This window comes from Diceros bicornis, chromosome 7 (assembly GCF_020826845.1).
Source record: "Diceros bicornis minor isolate mBicDic1 chromosome 7, mDicBic1.mat.cur, whole genome shotgun sequence".
Lineage (NCBI taxonomy): Eukaryota > Metazoa > Chordata > Mammalia > Perissodactyla > Rhinocerotidae > Diceros > Diceros bicornis.
In genome coordinates, this window is record NC_080746.1 from 33,016,051 (window position 1) to 33,033,550 (window position 17,500).

General features: G+C 33.9%; 1 protein-coding gene across 1 annotated transcript; it reads left to right on the top strand.

Annotated features, from left to right (window-relative positions):
* Nucleotides 1–383: 383 nt before the first annotated feature.
* Nucleotides 384–16,314, top strand: ANGPTL5 (angiopoietin like 5). The gene is made up of 8 exons (XM_058544516.1): nt 384–528; nt 2,290–2,434; nt 4,993–5,096; nt 6,215–6,308; nt 8,483–8,583; nt 10,257–10,377; nt 12,539–12,724; nt 15,880–16,314. The coding sequence occupies exons 1-8, from the start codon at nt 433–435 to the stop codon at nt 16,197–16,199; spliced, it is 1,167 nt and encodes a 388-aa protein (XP_058400499.1). The 5' UTR covers nt 384–432; the 3' UTR covers nt 16,200–16,314.
* Nucleotides 16,315–17,500: the final 1,186 nt, after the last annotated feature.

Genomic DNA, 17,500 nt, shown 5'->3' on the forward strand with positions numbered 1-17,500 from the left:
CATTTCTACTTTCTTACCATTTTTATGAAAACCAGTTCACAATTATTGAGGTATATCTTACCAAAAGCATTTTTTCCAAGGCCAAAAAAAAAAAAAATCTGACTCATAAAAACTAGATGAATTTGTAAATTCCTGCTTTACTTATTTATATATCTATTTATTGCTTTATTCCAAAAGCATGGATTTATAGTGTAGGCATGTAGTAATAAATAAGTGTTTGTATAACTTAAGATGACAGGATCTCTAGAGGCTACCTTGTTTTTCGTATGAAGGGTGTTGCTTCAAACGAGGGTGTGGAAACTACTAAGTATTGGCTTCTGTTTTTGTTGTACAACTTCCAGAAGTTTTTAACTGAAGACTCTACGCACTGTAGTTCTTTTCACAGAGAGCTGACTGATATTTGAAGAAGCTTTTCATTTCTCCAAGAAAAGTATGATGTATCTTTCCCAAGCCTCACTCTTATTCTTAAATATATGTATTTGTATTTGTGGAGAACCTATACAAGCTAACTGTGTACATCATTCCACGGTAAGAATTTCAGAAATATTATTTTAGCTAGGAAAGCATGGTTATATAGTTTTCAAGATATATGTTAGATGTTTGAAAAGATTAATTATGCTACCCAATATAATTTATGGAAAAATTAAGGTGTTATTTAGAAATGCTGAGACAGCGTAAATGATACTACTTTTAAACTTAGGAAACCATAAACTGAGTATTGACTCTTAACACATTTCTTGTGAAAAATTTTTAAAGAAATTGCAGGCCTAGGTTAAAAACTAGCCACAAACTTTCCGGTTAACTTTGATAATTAAATATCTGGTGGGTAATTAAAGAAATTCACTTTGTTTTTTTAAAAAAATATTCTATAAACTTTCATATTTCAAATATAGTCTTGTGAGTGGTTATCTAGGAAATTAGAAATTTTTTTTCAAAACAATGTCAGAATAATAGCTAATATGGTATATGCAATACTATGAGTAGATGGGGCTTGGAATTCATTTAAATACATATTTAAATGTTGGCTTATAATTTTTTGATGTTATAAAATGTATTTACCACTGTATCAATACCAAATTCCAAAGTTCAAGCAAGAATAAATTCTAAGAAAGCTACAGAAATATTAATAATTTAATTCCTTAAAATACTACAAATTTAAGAATCTTATTTAGATCTGAAAAAATACAGTTGTAACTTAGGTTTTTGAAAAGATCTAGTATGTCAATTATTATAGGAGTTGAGGGGAAAGAGCAAGAATTTAAAAATAGATCTATGTAACAAAATGTAAGCATCTTTTTGGGGCAAATATCTTTTATAATATGATTAGCTCTTTATCTTTCTCTCAATATCCAGGTCAAAGGAGGACAGAGCTTGCTATTATTTTCTTTTAATAAGGGAGTTATTTAAATCTGTATAACTTCTACCAAAGAATGTTTTAACATTGAAGAAACCAATAGTACCGACAAGAATAGATAACTTTGAAATGACAGCTATAGTTGGCTTCTTAAAATGACATCTGTTGTTGATTTTGCAAAGCAAAATTCCATGGTTTTTTTTTTCTATCACTGATACTTTTCAAATCTTGAATACTTTAGCTTATACAAAAGCAACAATTCTCCTACACATACCCCTCACACTCCAACATGATTCTTAATAATTGGTGAAAGAAAGTCCATTTGGCATGGAAATGTTGTAGGTATCTCAGGGAACCTTCTTAGTCCACATTCAGGGAACTTAAAAATTGCAAGATGGGGCTGGCCCCATGGTGCAGTGGTTAAGTTTGGTGTGCTCTGCTTTGGAGGCCTGGGTTCGTGGGTTCGGATCCCAGGCACAGACCTACACCACTCACCAGCCATGCTGTGGCAGCTACCACGCACAAAATAGAGGAGGATTGGCACAGAAGTTAGCTCAGGGCAAATCTTTCTCAACAACGACAAGAACAAAATTGTGAGATTCTTGGAAGAAGGTGAAAATGCATGAAAGGTAAAGGTCAAGCCCATAGAGCCATAGTTATGGGCAGCAAACCCTAAATAAATCCTTTTGGAATTTGAGGAAAAAAAGGAGAACAAAATTGAAGTAACATATACTTATTATGCATACCCAAAATCTACCCATAAGGTTTATTTATGGAAGTTTGTACTAACCAATTCATTATGTTTTTTTTCTAGCAATCATCCTTGTTATGTCCTGAAATCTCATCTTTTCACTGTAGTCTTCTTATTTGTTATGTATTAGGTCATATAACATATTTCACATATTCTTTATTATTTTTATTTTTTTTATGTGAAGGATTCTCCAGTAGTTAACATTGTAGAAGATGTGTCTAGTGCAAAAGATGAAAGTAAAAGTAATGATACTGTTTATAAGGAAGACTGTGAGGAATTCTGTGATGTTAAAACTAAAATTACACGAGAAGAAAAGCATTTCATGTGTAGTAAGTATTAAAAATAACCGCAATTATAAAGGTATATGATTTATTATTTCTAAGGTAGACATGGAAAAAATACACCTTAGCTTTTGTTTGAGTCTTTTTATATATATCCTGATCATCCTAGGCCAGAGGTCTTATGTGTTTGGCACATACTAGGTGCTTAGTAAATATTTGGTAAATGAATGAGTCCTTCTTCCATATAGCCCTGTGGTATCAACTGACCAGAGGGAAGGGGCAAGCCAGAGGGCACTGGTGGTAGTATTGTATCAATTCACCTGGGCTATTTTCTCACTTTCATCTAAAACACTGGGGAATTTCACTTTATTTTTGAGGAGGAAATTAATTAATATTGAATAACTGTTCCGGTAGGTATAATACAAATTCACAGCTGATTTATGTAGCAAAGCATAAAAAATAAAACGTTTTAAAATCTCAATTTTTGTTAAAACTATTTAGTAACAGTGCAGTAATTTTCATGGTCTATTATATGTATATACAGGGTGGGTTGAAGAAGGGGGATCAGAAATAGAGGAGGTGATAATCTAATCCAGTTCTTATAGGACTGTAATTCCTAGGTGAAAAAGTATAAAAATCTCATTTTATTTAATTTTTTTAATTTTTTGTTTATTGCAGTAACATTGGTTTATAACATTGTAAAAATTTCAGGTGTACATCATTGTACTTCTATTTCTGCATAGATTACATTATGTTCACCACCAAAATACTAATTACAACCCATCACCACACACATGTGCTGAATTATCCCTTTCACCCTCCTCCCTCCCCCCTTCCCCTCTGGTAACCACCAATCCAATCTCTGTCCCTATGTGTTTGTTTATTGTTGTTATTATCTACTACTTAATGAAGGAAATCATATGGTATTTGACCTTCTCCCTCTGACTTATTTCCCTTTGCATTATACCCTCAATGTCCATCCATGTTGTCACAAATGGCTGGATTTCATCGTTTCTTATGGCTGAGTAGTATTCCATTGTGTATATATACCACATCTTCTTTATCCATTCGTCCCTTGATGGGCACTTAGGTTGCTTCCAAGTCTTGGCTATTGTGAATAGCGCTGCAATGAACACAGGGGTGCATGTACCTTTACAAATTGGTGTTTTCAAGTTCTTTGGGTAAATACCCAACAGTGGAATAGCTGGATCATATGGTAGTTCTATCCTTGATTTTTTGAGGAATCTCCATACTGTTTTCCACAGTGGCTGCACCAGTTTGCACTCCCAGCAGCAGTGTATGAGAGTTCCCTTCTCTCCACATCCTCTCCAACACATGTTTCCTGTCTTGTTAATTATAGCCATTTTGACGGGCGTGAGGTGATATCTCATTGTAGTTTTGATTTGCATTTCCCTGATAGTTAGTGATTTTGAACATCTTTTCATGTGTCTGTTGGCCATCTGTATATCTTCTTTGGAGAAATGTCTGTTCAGGTCTTTTGCCCATTTTTTAATTGGGTTGGTAGTTTTTTTGTTGGTGAGATGCATGAAAATCTCATTTTAATGTGCTTAATTCTATATAACACAAGTGTCTCAGGTTTCTGAAACTGAGTGTAGCTTTAAGTCCATTAAGACAAATGTCTAAATCCAGGAAGAATCTAATAGAAAGTGTGAGATTGAAAGTAAAAAAGAGAAATGAGGCTGGGTAAGGTAGATTTTGAAATATCAAGAATTGTTAATGTGATTCTACTGTTAGAGTGAAAGTTTGGAACATGGAAATAAAAAATTTTTAAACAATAATGTATGCAATAATGTGTGATTCCTTTTGTTATAAAGGACATCATCAGTATAATTAGAGAAACTTGTATAAGGTCTGAGAAATATATGGTAGTCAATGTTTATTTCCTGATTTTGATGGTTGTGTTGTACAGAATGTCTTTGGTGCGAGAAATACACACTAAAATATCCAGGGACATCGTGGCAACATACTCTCAAATGATTTAGGAAAGTTCTTTGTACTGTTTTTGCAACTATTCTATAAGTAAGATTATTTTAAAGTAAAAAAATTTTTAAAAAGGAAAATGTATAGTAAAAGTTCAATCAGAAACCAACCCACCAAAACTTTTGACTAAAATTTATTATGTGTGTATATGTATGCATGTTTGCAATTTGTTGATATAAAAAAATAGCTTTAATAGAAAAAATTAAAAATTAACTTGCATGATATGGGATTATTGCCTTTTATTTTCTTATATATTAAGAATTAATGTCTTGGTCCTCCAGCTTCTATAATTCTCATCTTATAAAGTGAGAACTGAAGTTCAGAATGTTGTCTTTCAATTATATCAGATTAAATTATTTGGGGGTAATCTAAATTATTTGGAACTATAGTTTCTTTAAGAAGTGTTGAAACAGTTGTTTTCTTGATTAATCCTGAGTTAAACAAAAAATATGCTAACTATAGTATATGATTCTGAGTATTTAGATAGATTGAGATATTATTGTGTTTACATATTTATCCAAAATCATGTGAAATGCATTATTTTTTACTGTAATTATTTTCTATAACAATATAATATTTAGCAGACACATTTTTTATGATTTAAGGAAATTTGCAAAATTCCATCGTTTCTTACACACGAAGTACCAAAAAACTACTAAGAAATATGATGGATGAGCAACAAGCTTCCTTGGATTATTTATCTAATCAGGTATGGATTTTTTAGTACTATGTTGTTATTGCACATGTACATTGATATGGTTAGCTAGAGGTACAATCATTTAATTTTTTAATTCATTCATGTCCAGACATCTGTTTAGTGCCTATTACGTTAGAGGCACCATAGTAAGCCTCAGGCAAACAGAAAGCAATAACAAAAAAATTGACCTTCACTTAAAGGTTGTATAGTCTAGGGGAGCAGAAAAATGTATTGAAAATGCTGTGAATGCTGTTAGAGTGACACAAAAGAGATATCCAAGATCCAAGATGCAAGAAATTTCCAGATGATAGAGCTCGTGTGCTAAGTCATGAAAGATGAATAAATGTTTCAAAGGTCACAGAGGGTGGGTAAGAAGTGTAGGGCATTCCATTCTGGGGAACTACTTGGAGTTGGTGCTGGGGTGGAATGGCTGGTGAGATTGAGGGTATATAGGGAAAACTGACTTAAAGAAACAGGAACTAAATCATGCCACATCAAGGTGTCACCAAAGTGTCTGAGCAGGGAAATGAAATGATTAAATTGGCAGCTGGTTTGGAGGATGACATGAGGAAGAGCAGAGGGAGGAGGCAGGGAGACCAGAGAGGAAACTACAGGGATGGTTCAGGCAGGATATAAAGAACAGATCTGGGCCGGCCCCGTGGCTTAGCCGTTAAGTGCGCGCGCTCTGCTGCTGACCGCTGGGGTTTGGATCCTGGGTGCGCACGGTCGCACCACTTCTCCGGCCATGCTGAGGCCTGAGGCCGCGTCCCACATACAGCAACTAGAAGGATGTGCAGCTATGACATACAACTATGTACTGGGGCTTTGGGGGGAAATAAAACAAAAACAAAACAAAACAAAACAAAAAGAACGGCTCTGCAAGAGCAGTCAAATGCGAAAATGTGCAGATGAAAGCAATGTGCAGGAGGTAAACGGTACTAAATTTAATGATTGCTCTTTAGCTATGCCTTTACTGCTTTGTTAAAGCTGTAAGGGAGTCAGTGTAGAAAAATGAGTGTTATATATTTAGAGCTGGATTTACAAGAGGCTTAGAGATATCAGTTATAGAATTCAGCTAAAGGATGTTTGTTCAAATATAAATTTGCTTAATCGTGTGCATGTGTGTTTAGGTTAATGAGCTCATGAATCGAGTTCTCCTTTTGACTACTGAAGTTTTTAGAAAACAGCTGGATCCTTTTCCTCACAGGCCAGTTCAGTCACATGGTGAGAACTTTGGTATTTCACCCTCTTCATACTTGTCTTTTGTTGCTTAAAATTTTCCTGGACAGGTTGGTGCATTTAGAAGTTTTGTTTAAAAAATACAGCTCACTAATATCTAACAGACTGAAGGAGTAAATAATACCTGCCATTAAGCAAATTTCAACCCAGACAATGTGTGCTTTACTAAATTGGGAAACTATTCTGACCATTTGAAAGCCATGGCTGTACAGAGATATCCTGAATCTGTTGAAAATAGCATAGTTTTATGTAACTGAATTCTGGGCTCCCCTTTACATTTTGTTAATATTTAATCTTGAGTTAGAAGAAAAGAAAGTTTCAGAGTTCCTCCCGCCTCTAAAAAGTATTTTTGACATGTTTGAAATGTTTCAAATTGGGACATAAAATTTGAAAAGAAAAAGAAACTTAAGACAGAAATAAACTGAAATTTAGCACTTTTTGTACTAAAATGGAGTATAGCAATTCCTAGACACTTACATTTCTAAGAAAAACGTCCTATAGATCTTATAAATATGAATCAATATCAAAAAGTCCCAGGCACATAAATATTTTTGAGGGCCTAGTGTATGATCTTTCTTTTTTCCTTACAAAGAGAAGGGAATAAACAGTTACTGAGAATCTCTTATGTGCTGGGTGCTAACACAGGGACATTCACGTGTTATTTTATTGTATCTCATTCATTTCCTGTAACCACCCCTAGGTGTGTAGTGTAACATGGTGATTAAGCGTGGACTCTGATGTCAGACTGCTTCCTTCAAATCCCTGATCCATTGTGTCCTTGATATCAGTTTCCTCATTAGGAAACCGATAGTACCTACCTCATACCGTTGTTGTGAGGATTAAATGAGTAAATACAGGAAAAGCTCTTAAATATTGCCTGATAAATAGTAAGACTATATCAGGGTTTGCTATGATGATGATCATCATCAGATGAGGAATATGCAGCCCAGAAAAATCTAAATAATCTGTTCATGCTTATTTGGAGGGTGATGGCAAAGCAGATATTCCAACCCAGATCAGTCCTTCACTGTGAAACTCTATCATATTTCTGAGCCTAATGTTATTATAAGAATATCTCAGCATTTCAGAACAAAGGCAACAAATCTATGTCTCCTGGAAATGAAGGAGGAAGCAATTTTTTATAGCTAACATTTTGTAGATAACATCTACGTATTAACTGTGCGCTAGGCCTGTGCTAAGTGCTTTACATAATGCCTTACTATGTAAATTGTCAGAGTAACACTATGCACTAGATGGTATATTATTGCAGCAATATTGCACATGAAGAAAAGAGTTTAAGAAACTTAGCTAATGGTTCTTGACTGGTAAGCAGCAGAAGTAGGATTCTAAGCCAGTCTTCTGCCTCTGCAGTCCCAGGCTTTCATATTTTCCTTTGGGTAATTGACATTGTAAGTGTTGAATTTATTTTATTATACTTATGAAAGATAATACAGAATAAAGTATCTTAGAGTAAAATGTAATATCCATATCCACATAATATGTTTACAATCCCCTGGGAAGTGGGATGCTTTGGAGGGAGTGACTATAGGGTGCTAGAGTTCTAACTATTGTCAACAGAGCAGGCTCTAGCTTCAGTCATAATTTCCTCCTGGTGAAAAAAGTGATTTCCCCCTCCTCTCCCTTTGGCCATTTGTAACAGTGGACCCCAGCACATTAGAGTCTCTGCAGTTTCAGATAGAGCAGTCAAGAATGTGTCAGTAGTAGTTAATCTACTTATTCCTCTGGGTTTTCTCCTCCTCATTCTTATAGGTTTCCTTTACATGTTATGCCCCCAAGATAAGCCTAGATTCCTGAAAGGGCATGATTTATTGGGCAAGAGAATGCATAATTATCGAATATACTAAATAAATGTTGATTCCAAATGTAACTTTTAAACAGTATAGAATACTAATCGCTAACAGTGGTGTTATTAGTGAAGGTTTATTGCAGCATAAATTCTTTAATCCCAGTTCTTCCCTATATTTTCTCCTTATTTCTAAAATTGAGATTATTTTTCATTTCCAAGAAGTTAAGATCATCATATCATTAATGGAAATTATAATAATAACTTCAGATAGCACTGTCAATTCTCTACAGTAAAATGATTGTCTTAATTGTACACTTGAAAATATCCTAAATAACTAATTTTGCTTTTCTAGGTTTAGATTGTACTGATATTAAAGATACTGTTGGCTCTGTCACCAAAACACCAAGTGGTTTATATATTATCTACCCAGAAGGATCTAGTTATCCATTTGAGGTAAAGTTTTCCCTCATTATATGGAAGAGAATAAGCATCTAACCAATTCAATTAATGTTAAAAATTTAATTGTTCTAATATTTATTTTTTTCTTGAAAAATTTTAAATAAATTAGTAGCAGTTACAGTTTCAAAATTTTGGTGTTCTGGAATTCTTTGCCCAAACCACAAACCAGTAAAAGAACAAGAGATTCTATCATTCACTTTTCTATTTGAGTTCTCATGGTTACACTCTAAAATAAATCCATTTTGTGCAGATCTTATATTATCCTTATAGTAGGCAGAACTATGCAATATAAATACTTAGTTTCTTTAATTAGCTTATGGATATTAGAAAATAATGATGTGCTTTGCCTTGGACCTTACTAAAAATATTTTTTATTTCCCTTCCTATATATGGTTATAATTTCTTTGGCTGACAAATGATTTTATGTGATTACATAAGAAATTAATAATTTAAAAGACCTTTCATTAAAGTGTGAGACAGATTGAGAAGCTAATCCATTCTTAAATTGAATAAAATAAATTACTCTTATGTCTATCCTTAATAGTTCTATACTAGGATTTCTGGAAGAAATTTCTACTAGAAATTGTACATTATCAATAGGATATATATAATATTATTAGGATAATATATTAATATAATAATATTATATATAAAAATCATATATATATAAAATTTTTCTGGGTACTTTTTTGTGCATAAGAAAGTTTATGATACTGATATCACACTTTATTGACAGTCTTTATTACACAATAAAATATATTTTTTTCTAAGTAAATACTACATTTCTCTTCTTAGAATTACTAACAATATTTTTTGACATCTATTGAGAAGATGTCAGAAAATTGGGAATTGGATGGGAAATAATTTTAAAATTACCTAAATTACTTCACCTACAGATTAAAAAATGGGCCTGAACAGATGTAGAAAGGGAAGGCTTCTAATTTTGTGAAGAGTGGGATGCATAATTGCCTCTTTTGTGGGAAAGTTTTGGTTCCCTAACGTCTTCCACACTGCCTTTCTCTGTCTCTGTGTGGGAAGTTTCTGATGGAGAGGATTGCTCTGATTTCCCCCGTATGTCACTTCTGTGGGTCCTCTACAATCGTCCTCTTAGGGGCATCTTACTAGTACCAACAGATGCACCTATCAGCACCTGCTAAGATGGGACAAAGATCATCCCTTTCTGTCTGAAAATTCCAGTCTGAACACAGGCCTTCCAGGGTCTTGGAGAAAAGAGCAATCAAAGACAGGCACACGGGCATATTTAACACTGTTTAAAAAAATCAGTACTTTAATTCAAAGGAAAGGTTAATTTATAAAGAAATACATCATTCTGCCACATCTGATCAGTACTGTTATTCTTCAACTGAAAAATATTTATTGGGTTGAGAAATAAAAGGATAACCATAAAATGTTACAAATACTTTATATATTTTAAAAAATGACTGATATAGGGACTATACTTAGATTAGCTACAAGTTTGTTTTATGATAAACTGTATTATTTCTAGAGATTTAAAAAAATCTGAATATATTAATAACATATAATTACATTGAAACCTTCAGTGGAAGTACCTTCTCTTTCTCTAGGCTTAAGGGTGAAGCATGAGTTTTATATCAAAGAATGAAAATAATAGTATGTTATTTTTGTCTTTTCTGGGTCTATTTTAGGTGATGTGTGACATGGATTACAGAGGAGGTGGATGGACTGTGATACAGAAAAGGATTGATGGGATAATTGATTTCCAAAGGTTGTGGTGTGATTATCTGGATGGATTTGGTGACCTTTTAGGTCAAATTTTATTTATTTCTCCTCTATCTTTTCTTCTTCTTTTTGGTATTATACACATAAACTGTGTCTCTATTGGTCAAATTGTTTTAAAAATAGCAAGTCCTTGTGAATATCAGCATATGATTTAAATTACTCTCTTTTCATATGCAAAATTGGTTAAAATAAGTAAATCTTAAGCTGGGATTTGGAAATTTTTATTTTTAGATACCTGTTGAAATGTGATTTGAGTGAAAATTTTAAATCGAGTATTTATTAAGTATCTACTATGCACCTATCAGAGTTCTGGCAAGTGTTCAACAACTATTTGTAGAATGAAAAACTGAAAGGGCAGGGTTATCATGGACCTTCTTAAGATGTATGCTGTGTCTACACAAGCAAATGAAATGGAGAATTTAGGTACAACACCGTACAAATTCAAATTATGGGAACCGGGAGTAGTGTTTTATAAAAATATCAATTAAAATCACTATGTTCAAAATTTGAAAAATGTAAACCTCAGGTGAATTGTGAAATCTGTTTACATTATTGCTAGATGGCAGCATCACTTCTATTGGTGAACGGAAACATCAGTATTTCTGAACACTGTAGAATTTTACATTAGTTGCAACTTATGCAGGTAATTTTGATCATTTTTGTGCTGTTATTTTAAGTTACTCTTGTTATAATTAAAATCTTTAACATCCTATAATAATGGTATCCAAGGATGTGGTAAGTGGTGATGTTAATCCTAGTGCCAAAAACCCTACTACATGCCAGTGATTTTAGAAGGGGCATGAAATGCAATAAAATGTTATGTATAAGGCCAAGTAGCTACCATGCTGTAGAGTGCACTTAATATACTTGTATTTTCTCAGCATTACCTCTAAATTTCCAGTGAGTGCTTCCTCCTGAATTAAGTCGTCATAGATCCACAGGCTCTGAATTGTCATCTTTCTTACATTATGCTCATTCTTATGGGGAAATTAGGTAAATTTTGATGAAAAGGTCTTCAGGCAGGTATCCTTCACGTAAACAGACTGCTTTGTACTCGGGGTAATTTTAAAAATAAATTTGGGATTAAGGAAAATACACTGTTAAGTCTTAAATTTGGGGTTCGGATAGAGGGGAAAGATGGCAGGGACACTTCAATTGGAGAGTCACAGACTTTGAGACACTACACAGACCCGTAGGGATCCATCTTACTTCCTGTACTTCTTTCTTACTTCCTGTACCCCCTTTCTTCCTGTACTTGTTCAGGATACTTTTCAGTTCTAAGTGAGGGTATAGCTAAAATGCCTCGGTAAGCCCTGTTAGAGGGACTTAGTATCTTAGCTATAGTTTTAAGAGTTTGAAAGCTGTCATATTGTCCCCCAACTTTTTGAAGTTTGTTTTGACTAGATCCTCACTTCCTTCAGTAATTTCATGATTCAGGTAGAGGGATATATTTCAGAGCAGGAGTGTACACCTTTAGGCTATGCCACATTGGGTAGGAGGAGGTAGAAAGCCATTGGCTGGAATATGCATGAAAGAAGTATGCAGTCTGAATTAGAGGGGTTAGTAATTCATCCTGGATCTACACTTGTCTTGGAAATATTGACCCTAAACCTGGGAATATTCCAGTGTTGTTACATTACATTTCCATTCATAGATACCTGACAAGCTGTGTTATAACAAAGAAATATTTGTTCAGAAAGCATTATTCTCAAAGACAAAAAAAATTATTTCAACTGAGCGTAATCGGGAAATTTATCTCTAAGAGCTGCTTATTTGGAAGTTAAACCTCTTATGTTTACCTCTTATGTTACTTGCCATAATATGTCAATTGGCTTTTTGTTGACATGCCTTAAGGTAAAACTTGACTTTTTACTTAATTAATTTTTAAATGAATTTTTGAATTTAATTTGGAGAGAGAGAAAGAGTCTAGTTATCCCCAGTCTAGTGAGAGAGAGAAAGAGTCTAGTTATCCCCAGTCTAGTGAAGTAGAAGTGGGAAGTTTTTTTTTTTTTTTTTTTTGGTTAATTAGGAAAACACTGATGATTGGAGCCGGGGCCATCCAATTCCTCAAATGATTTATGTGAGCCATTTCAGAGTTATTGAGACACTAAACAACACCAAACACTCAATAATAAAGAATTATTTTAATTTGTATTAAAATGTATTTATAAAAGCATTTTTTTTACAGGTGAATTTTGGCTAGGACTAAAAAAGATTTTTTATATTGTAAATCAGAAAAATACCAGTTTTATGCTGTATGTGGCATTGGAATCTGAAGATGACACATTTGCTTATGCATCATATGATAATTTTTGGCTAGAAGATGAAACAAGCTTTTTTAAAATGCACTTAGGACGGTATTCAGGAAATGCTGGTAAGCTTTTTATTCCTAAAATTATCCAGAACATTTAAATATAACTGACTCAAGTTTAGGTGAAGTTAAAAGTAATGCATTTCTCTTGGTATATGACACATAACTGAAAACAGAATAGATTAGGAATGAGAAACCAGCCAAGTCTTGAGTTTTGAAACTCTGCTGTGATTATTGCACCACATCGTGATTTTGCAGTGTTTTTTACTTTTTAAAACAATTTGCCATATGTAATCTCAATTGATTCTTTGGATGGAGAGCCTGTGGGTTAGGCTGGGAAGGTATTATTTACATTTTCATGTACAGAGAGGCTGGCATTTAGAAATCATAGAACATTAGAGCTGATCTCCACTCTTCTCACTTTACAGGTGAAGAGACCTGAAAGATTAACTGACTTGCCCAAGATTCCCAGCTCATCACATCTGAGCCAGGGCAAGAACGCAGGTTGATAGAACAACTAGTTTAGTGTTTTTTCACTATACTTCAGTGCATCTACTCATTTCCAGATAAATTTAATTTGTTAGAACTTCCTGTTAAACTTATATTTTGAAGTTGAAATTTTAAACTTGAGTTAAGAAATACTAAATTTAACTCTCCTGTTGTTGCTCATCATCGTACTTGTTCATTATGTATATTTAGTGTTAGAAATCCAAAAATGAATGAGATATATTCCCAACTCTTTCACTGATCACAAAATAGAGGAGTAGATAAATAAAACTGAAAATAGGAAACTGATAGAGCTTTGAGGGTTAACAAGAGGGAGAAAATGATTCCAATTAATTACACACAGAAAATCCACATGGAAAAGTAGTTTTCAACAAGAGGTTAATGTTAGATTCAACCTAAGAAGCTTTTGAAAGCCCTGCAGAATCTGAGTCAGTAAATTTGGGCCCAGGTGTTTGCATTTACAGATGGATGTGTTGGTGTCTTTGTAGTTGAGAACCACTGATCTGTTCTTGAAGGAATGGATAGGCTTTTGGCAAATGAATGTTGGCAAAGAGAGCAGCATGAGTCAAGGCACAAAAGGAGGAAAATTACTGGGCAGGAAGAGTTGTCTGGAGTGGTTGGAATCTGTGACATCTGAGAGGGGTTAGCCTTCGGATATTAGGTGAAAGTGTGAAATCTTTCAAATTTTTATATAAAGGGAAAATTCTAAAGAGTTACAATAATAATTTTTTTTTTTTGCTGAGGAATAGTCACCCTGAGCTAACATCTGTTGCCAATCTTCTGCTTTTTTATGTGAGCCACTACCATAGCATGGCCACTGACAGACGAGTGGTGTGGTTCCGTGCCCAGGACCGAACCTGGGCTGCCAAAGGGGAGCACCATGAGCTTTAACCACTAGGCCATCGGGGCTGGCCCTGCAATATATAATTTTGAATGCTTCCTCTCTAAATGAGTAAAGAACTATCTAAATATGCAATATACTATATTAGGAAAAGTTTATGTGGGGTTTCTCTTAAACACAATTAGGATATAATTAGAGGATAAAATTTATAATGGCAAAAAGTTTTTTCATCATACATCAGATTTTGCCTTGCCCTAATTTACACTTTACCAATAAGGTTGTTAAATAACTTTCAACCATTGATCATATAATATAATCAAAATACAGAAAAAGATGTCAATAGAATGTAAAGATAGAAACATAGATTAAACCAGGGGTATAAGTGTGATCACATGTGTGATAGAAGTAGGCCACAAATTTGACTTGGAGCTCAGAACAAAAATAGAAATATGAAACTTGAACATTTGAGCAACACAGTTGTTCCATAAAAAGGACAAATATTCCTGATTCTAAAACTCTGAATTTCTCTTGGTTCTCAGAGAAACTAAGCGCTATATTCTCTACACACTCGCAGGAAACATGGTAGTGAGTTTTAATAGGTTATTTCTTAAAAAATAAACTTATGCATTATATTTAAAAAATAATTTATTAAATATACGCCACTGAGGAGCCAATTTGATGTATGATCCTTCTGATTGTTGGAATTTATCCAGGAAGAGTATCTGTGGAAGGATCATATAATTTAGGCAATGCTCCATAAATGTTGTCTCTCTCATCTGAACTTCTGAAAGGTGTTGTACTGTGTCAGTGTTGAAAATATATTTTCCCTGCAAATACTTGCAGTGTGGTCATTTTGTTTTTCATGAAGTGCAGAGTCAGAGGCTCTGGGAGAAAGGCATAGGATAGGCTACCACTGCTAATGAAGTTCTTCAGATTCCTCAAAGACACGTCTCAAGAGATGCCAAACATTTGGAAGCATGATAAAACAAACGTGGGCTTCGAATTCTTCAAAGATTTTACATACCTTCACTTTTAGTTAGCATTTCCAACGTATGCAAAGTTTACCTATAGGTAAAATCTAGGTACAATTGGACTAATTAGAATCTTGTATTTATATAGTTTTATAAAACAAGACATGCCTCCTACCCCTGCCACTTAGTTAACTGGGTTTCCTTGGCCAAAATAATCTTTGAAAGTTATTGTGAATATCAGGGATACTGTACATACAATGTGCAATGTAAGCCCTTTAAAATTGTGTTGTTTTAACTACTATCCAATCAGTCCATTTGTCACATGGAAAGCCATGAAGAAAAGGCACACCTCAGTAGTATACCTAATTTTTTCTTGAGGACACTGGGCATTTTATATAAACTTAGTGGCCCCTAAACAAAACCAAACAACTTTTGCAGTTACGAATCTAAGTTTTTTAGAGGCAGAAGTTTCACATTTGTCCATACTTCTCTATCTAAAGTGTTGTAAAATGGTAGTGGTGTGAAAACCTATTATGTGCAAATTATTTTCTTTTCCTAAATTACCAATCATCACATTGCTCTTTCTTGAAGTATGACAGGTCTATATACCACCATTTTTGGCCTGAATTATCTGATTCTGTTTACACAGCCAAACTTTCATTTGGATTGTGATTTTATATCAAATATCCACTTAAAGATCCCTATCATGTTGAGGAATTCATCACCAGATTTTGGCATATTGCAATCTGGAGGGGAGATTTTAATATGATACCTAGTAGAAAATAATTTAAATCTTATTTCTAGATGCAATACTTTTGCATAATAGGCTGGTGAAGGTCAATTAAAATTACAAAAAATGCCTTTAAATTTAGTCATTTAAAAAATTTTATTTTATCCAGGTGATGCATTCCGGGGCTTCAGAACAGAAGATAATCAAAATGCAATGCCTTTCAGCACATCAGATGTTGATAATGATGGATGTCGCCCTGCATGCCTAATCAATGGTCAGTCTGTGAAGAGCTGCAGTCACCTCAATAATAACACTGGCTGGTGGTTCAACAAATGTGGTCTAGCAAATCTGAATGGCATCCATCACTACCCCGGCAGATTGCTTGCAACTGGAATTCAATGGGGCACGTGGACCAAAAACAACACACCTGTCAAGATTAAATCTGTTTCAATGAAAATTAGAAGAACTTACAATCCTTATTTTAAGTAACCTCATTTTAAATTCTAATTCACATTCCACAGTTATTTTTAATAATATATAAGATTTTACGTAGTTCCTCTTTTTACTGAGTGTTTCAAACATATTAGCCAAAATTTAACTACAGATGACATCTAGGTGTTAAGAGTTTAATTAGAAATCTTTAATTTCGTAGAGTTTTATAAAAGAAAACATGGCTCAATGTATGTTTTTAATACTAACTCTGTTACCAATATGTAATAAAATTTGTTTTAAGTGAATTACAACTTGTCTTCCTGGAGTCTGTTGACCTTTTAAAGGATTTTCCCTTTTCTTTAAAGCATTAAACCGTAGTATTTGTTTGGGGTGTATTGGAAATATTCAAGAGAGCGTTATACTTATTTCTATATTCATTCTAAATGGTTAACTATATAATCTACAGATAATTTCTATTGCAGACAATTATAAGGAATAATTTTGTGCTGATTAATATATAAACTTGCTGATTAATATATAAACTTCATCTTGTGTAAAAACTTTACTATTTCCAGGTGATTCCATAATATTTTACAGGTAATAAGAGATTGCTGTGAAAATAGCATCCTTCTTGTTTTCACTTCTTGTTTTATTGTGGTTAATAATTTTATTCTTGTTTGTAATAAATTTACTGTACATTTATATCTTGATCAGTTGCATTCTAAAACACATTTATACCTTAACTCTTTTTAAGTCAATAGGAACTATATGAACTTTAAGGGAAGAACAGAGGAGAAAGAGTGATGAATCAGGGGTCTAGAGATGGCTCTGAGAGAAAGCTGGTCCCCTTCACTTTTTCCACTAAGTTGGAAGAAACTGCAGTGGTAAGGATTCCATGGGAAAACACAGCAGTGAACAGGCTGGGCCAAGTGTCAGTTATCGATAAGAAAGATGAGGGAAACAATTAAGAATTAGTGTTGAACCGAAAAGTACTCTGTCCAGAGTTGTTAGGGTTAGACACTATACAAAGGAGGGTAGAAGTAGCTGAAAAATGAGGTGGGAAGGGGACTGAATTAAAAATACATCTGAGAATATACATATCAGGGTGAGATATCTGAGCCCAGAATAGGGCTAAGCTAGATCAGAACACAGAATCTGATGTGAGTTCAGGGATGGGCACAAAAGACCCAGTCACTATTCAAGATTGCTTTCAGTTTGATCTCCTCTCCAACAGTGAATAAATCATGTACAGAATATACGTGAGATAAGGTTGCAGGTGAGTGAACATACTTCCCCATGGCCTCCAGTGCATCTCATAGAGGCACAGATGAGGTCTGTGTCTCGGCAGCAGAGTAACA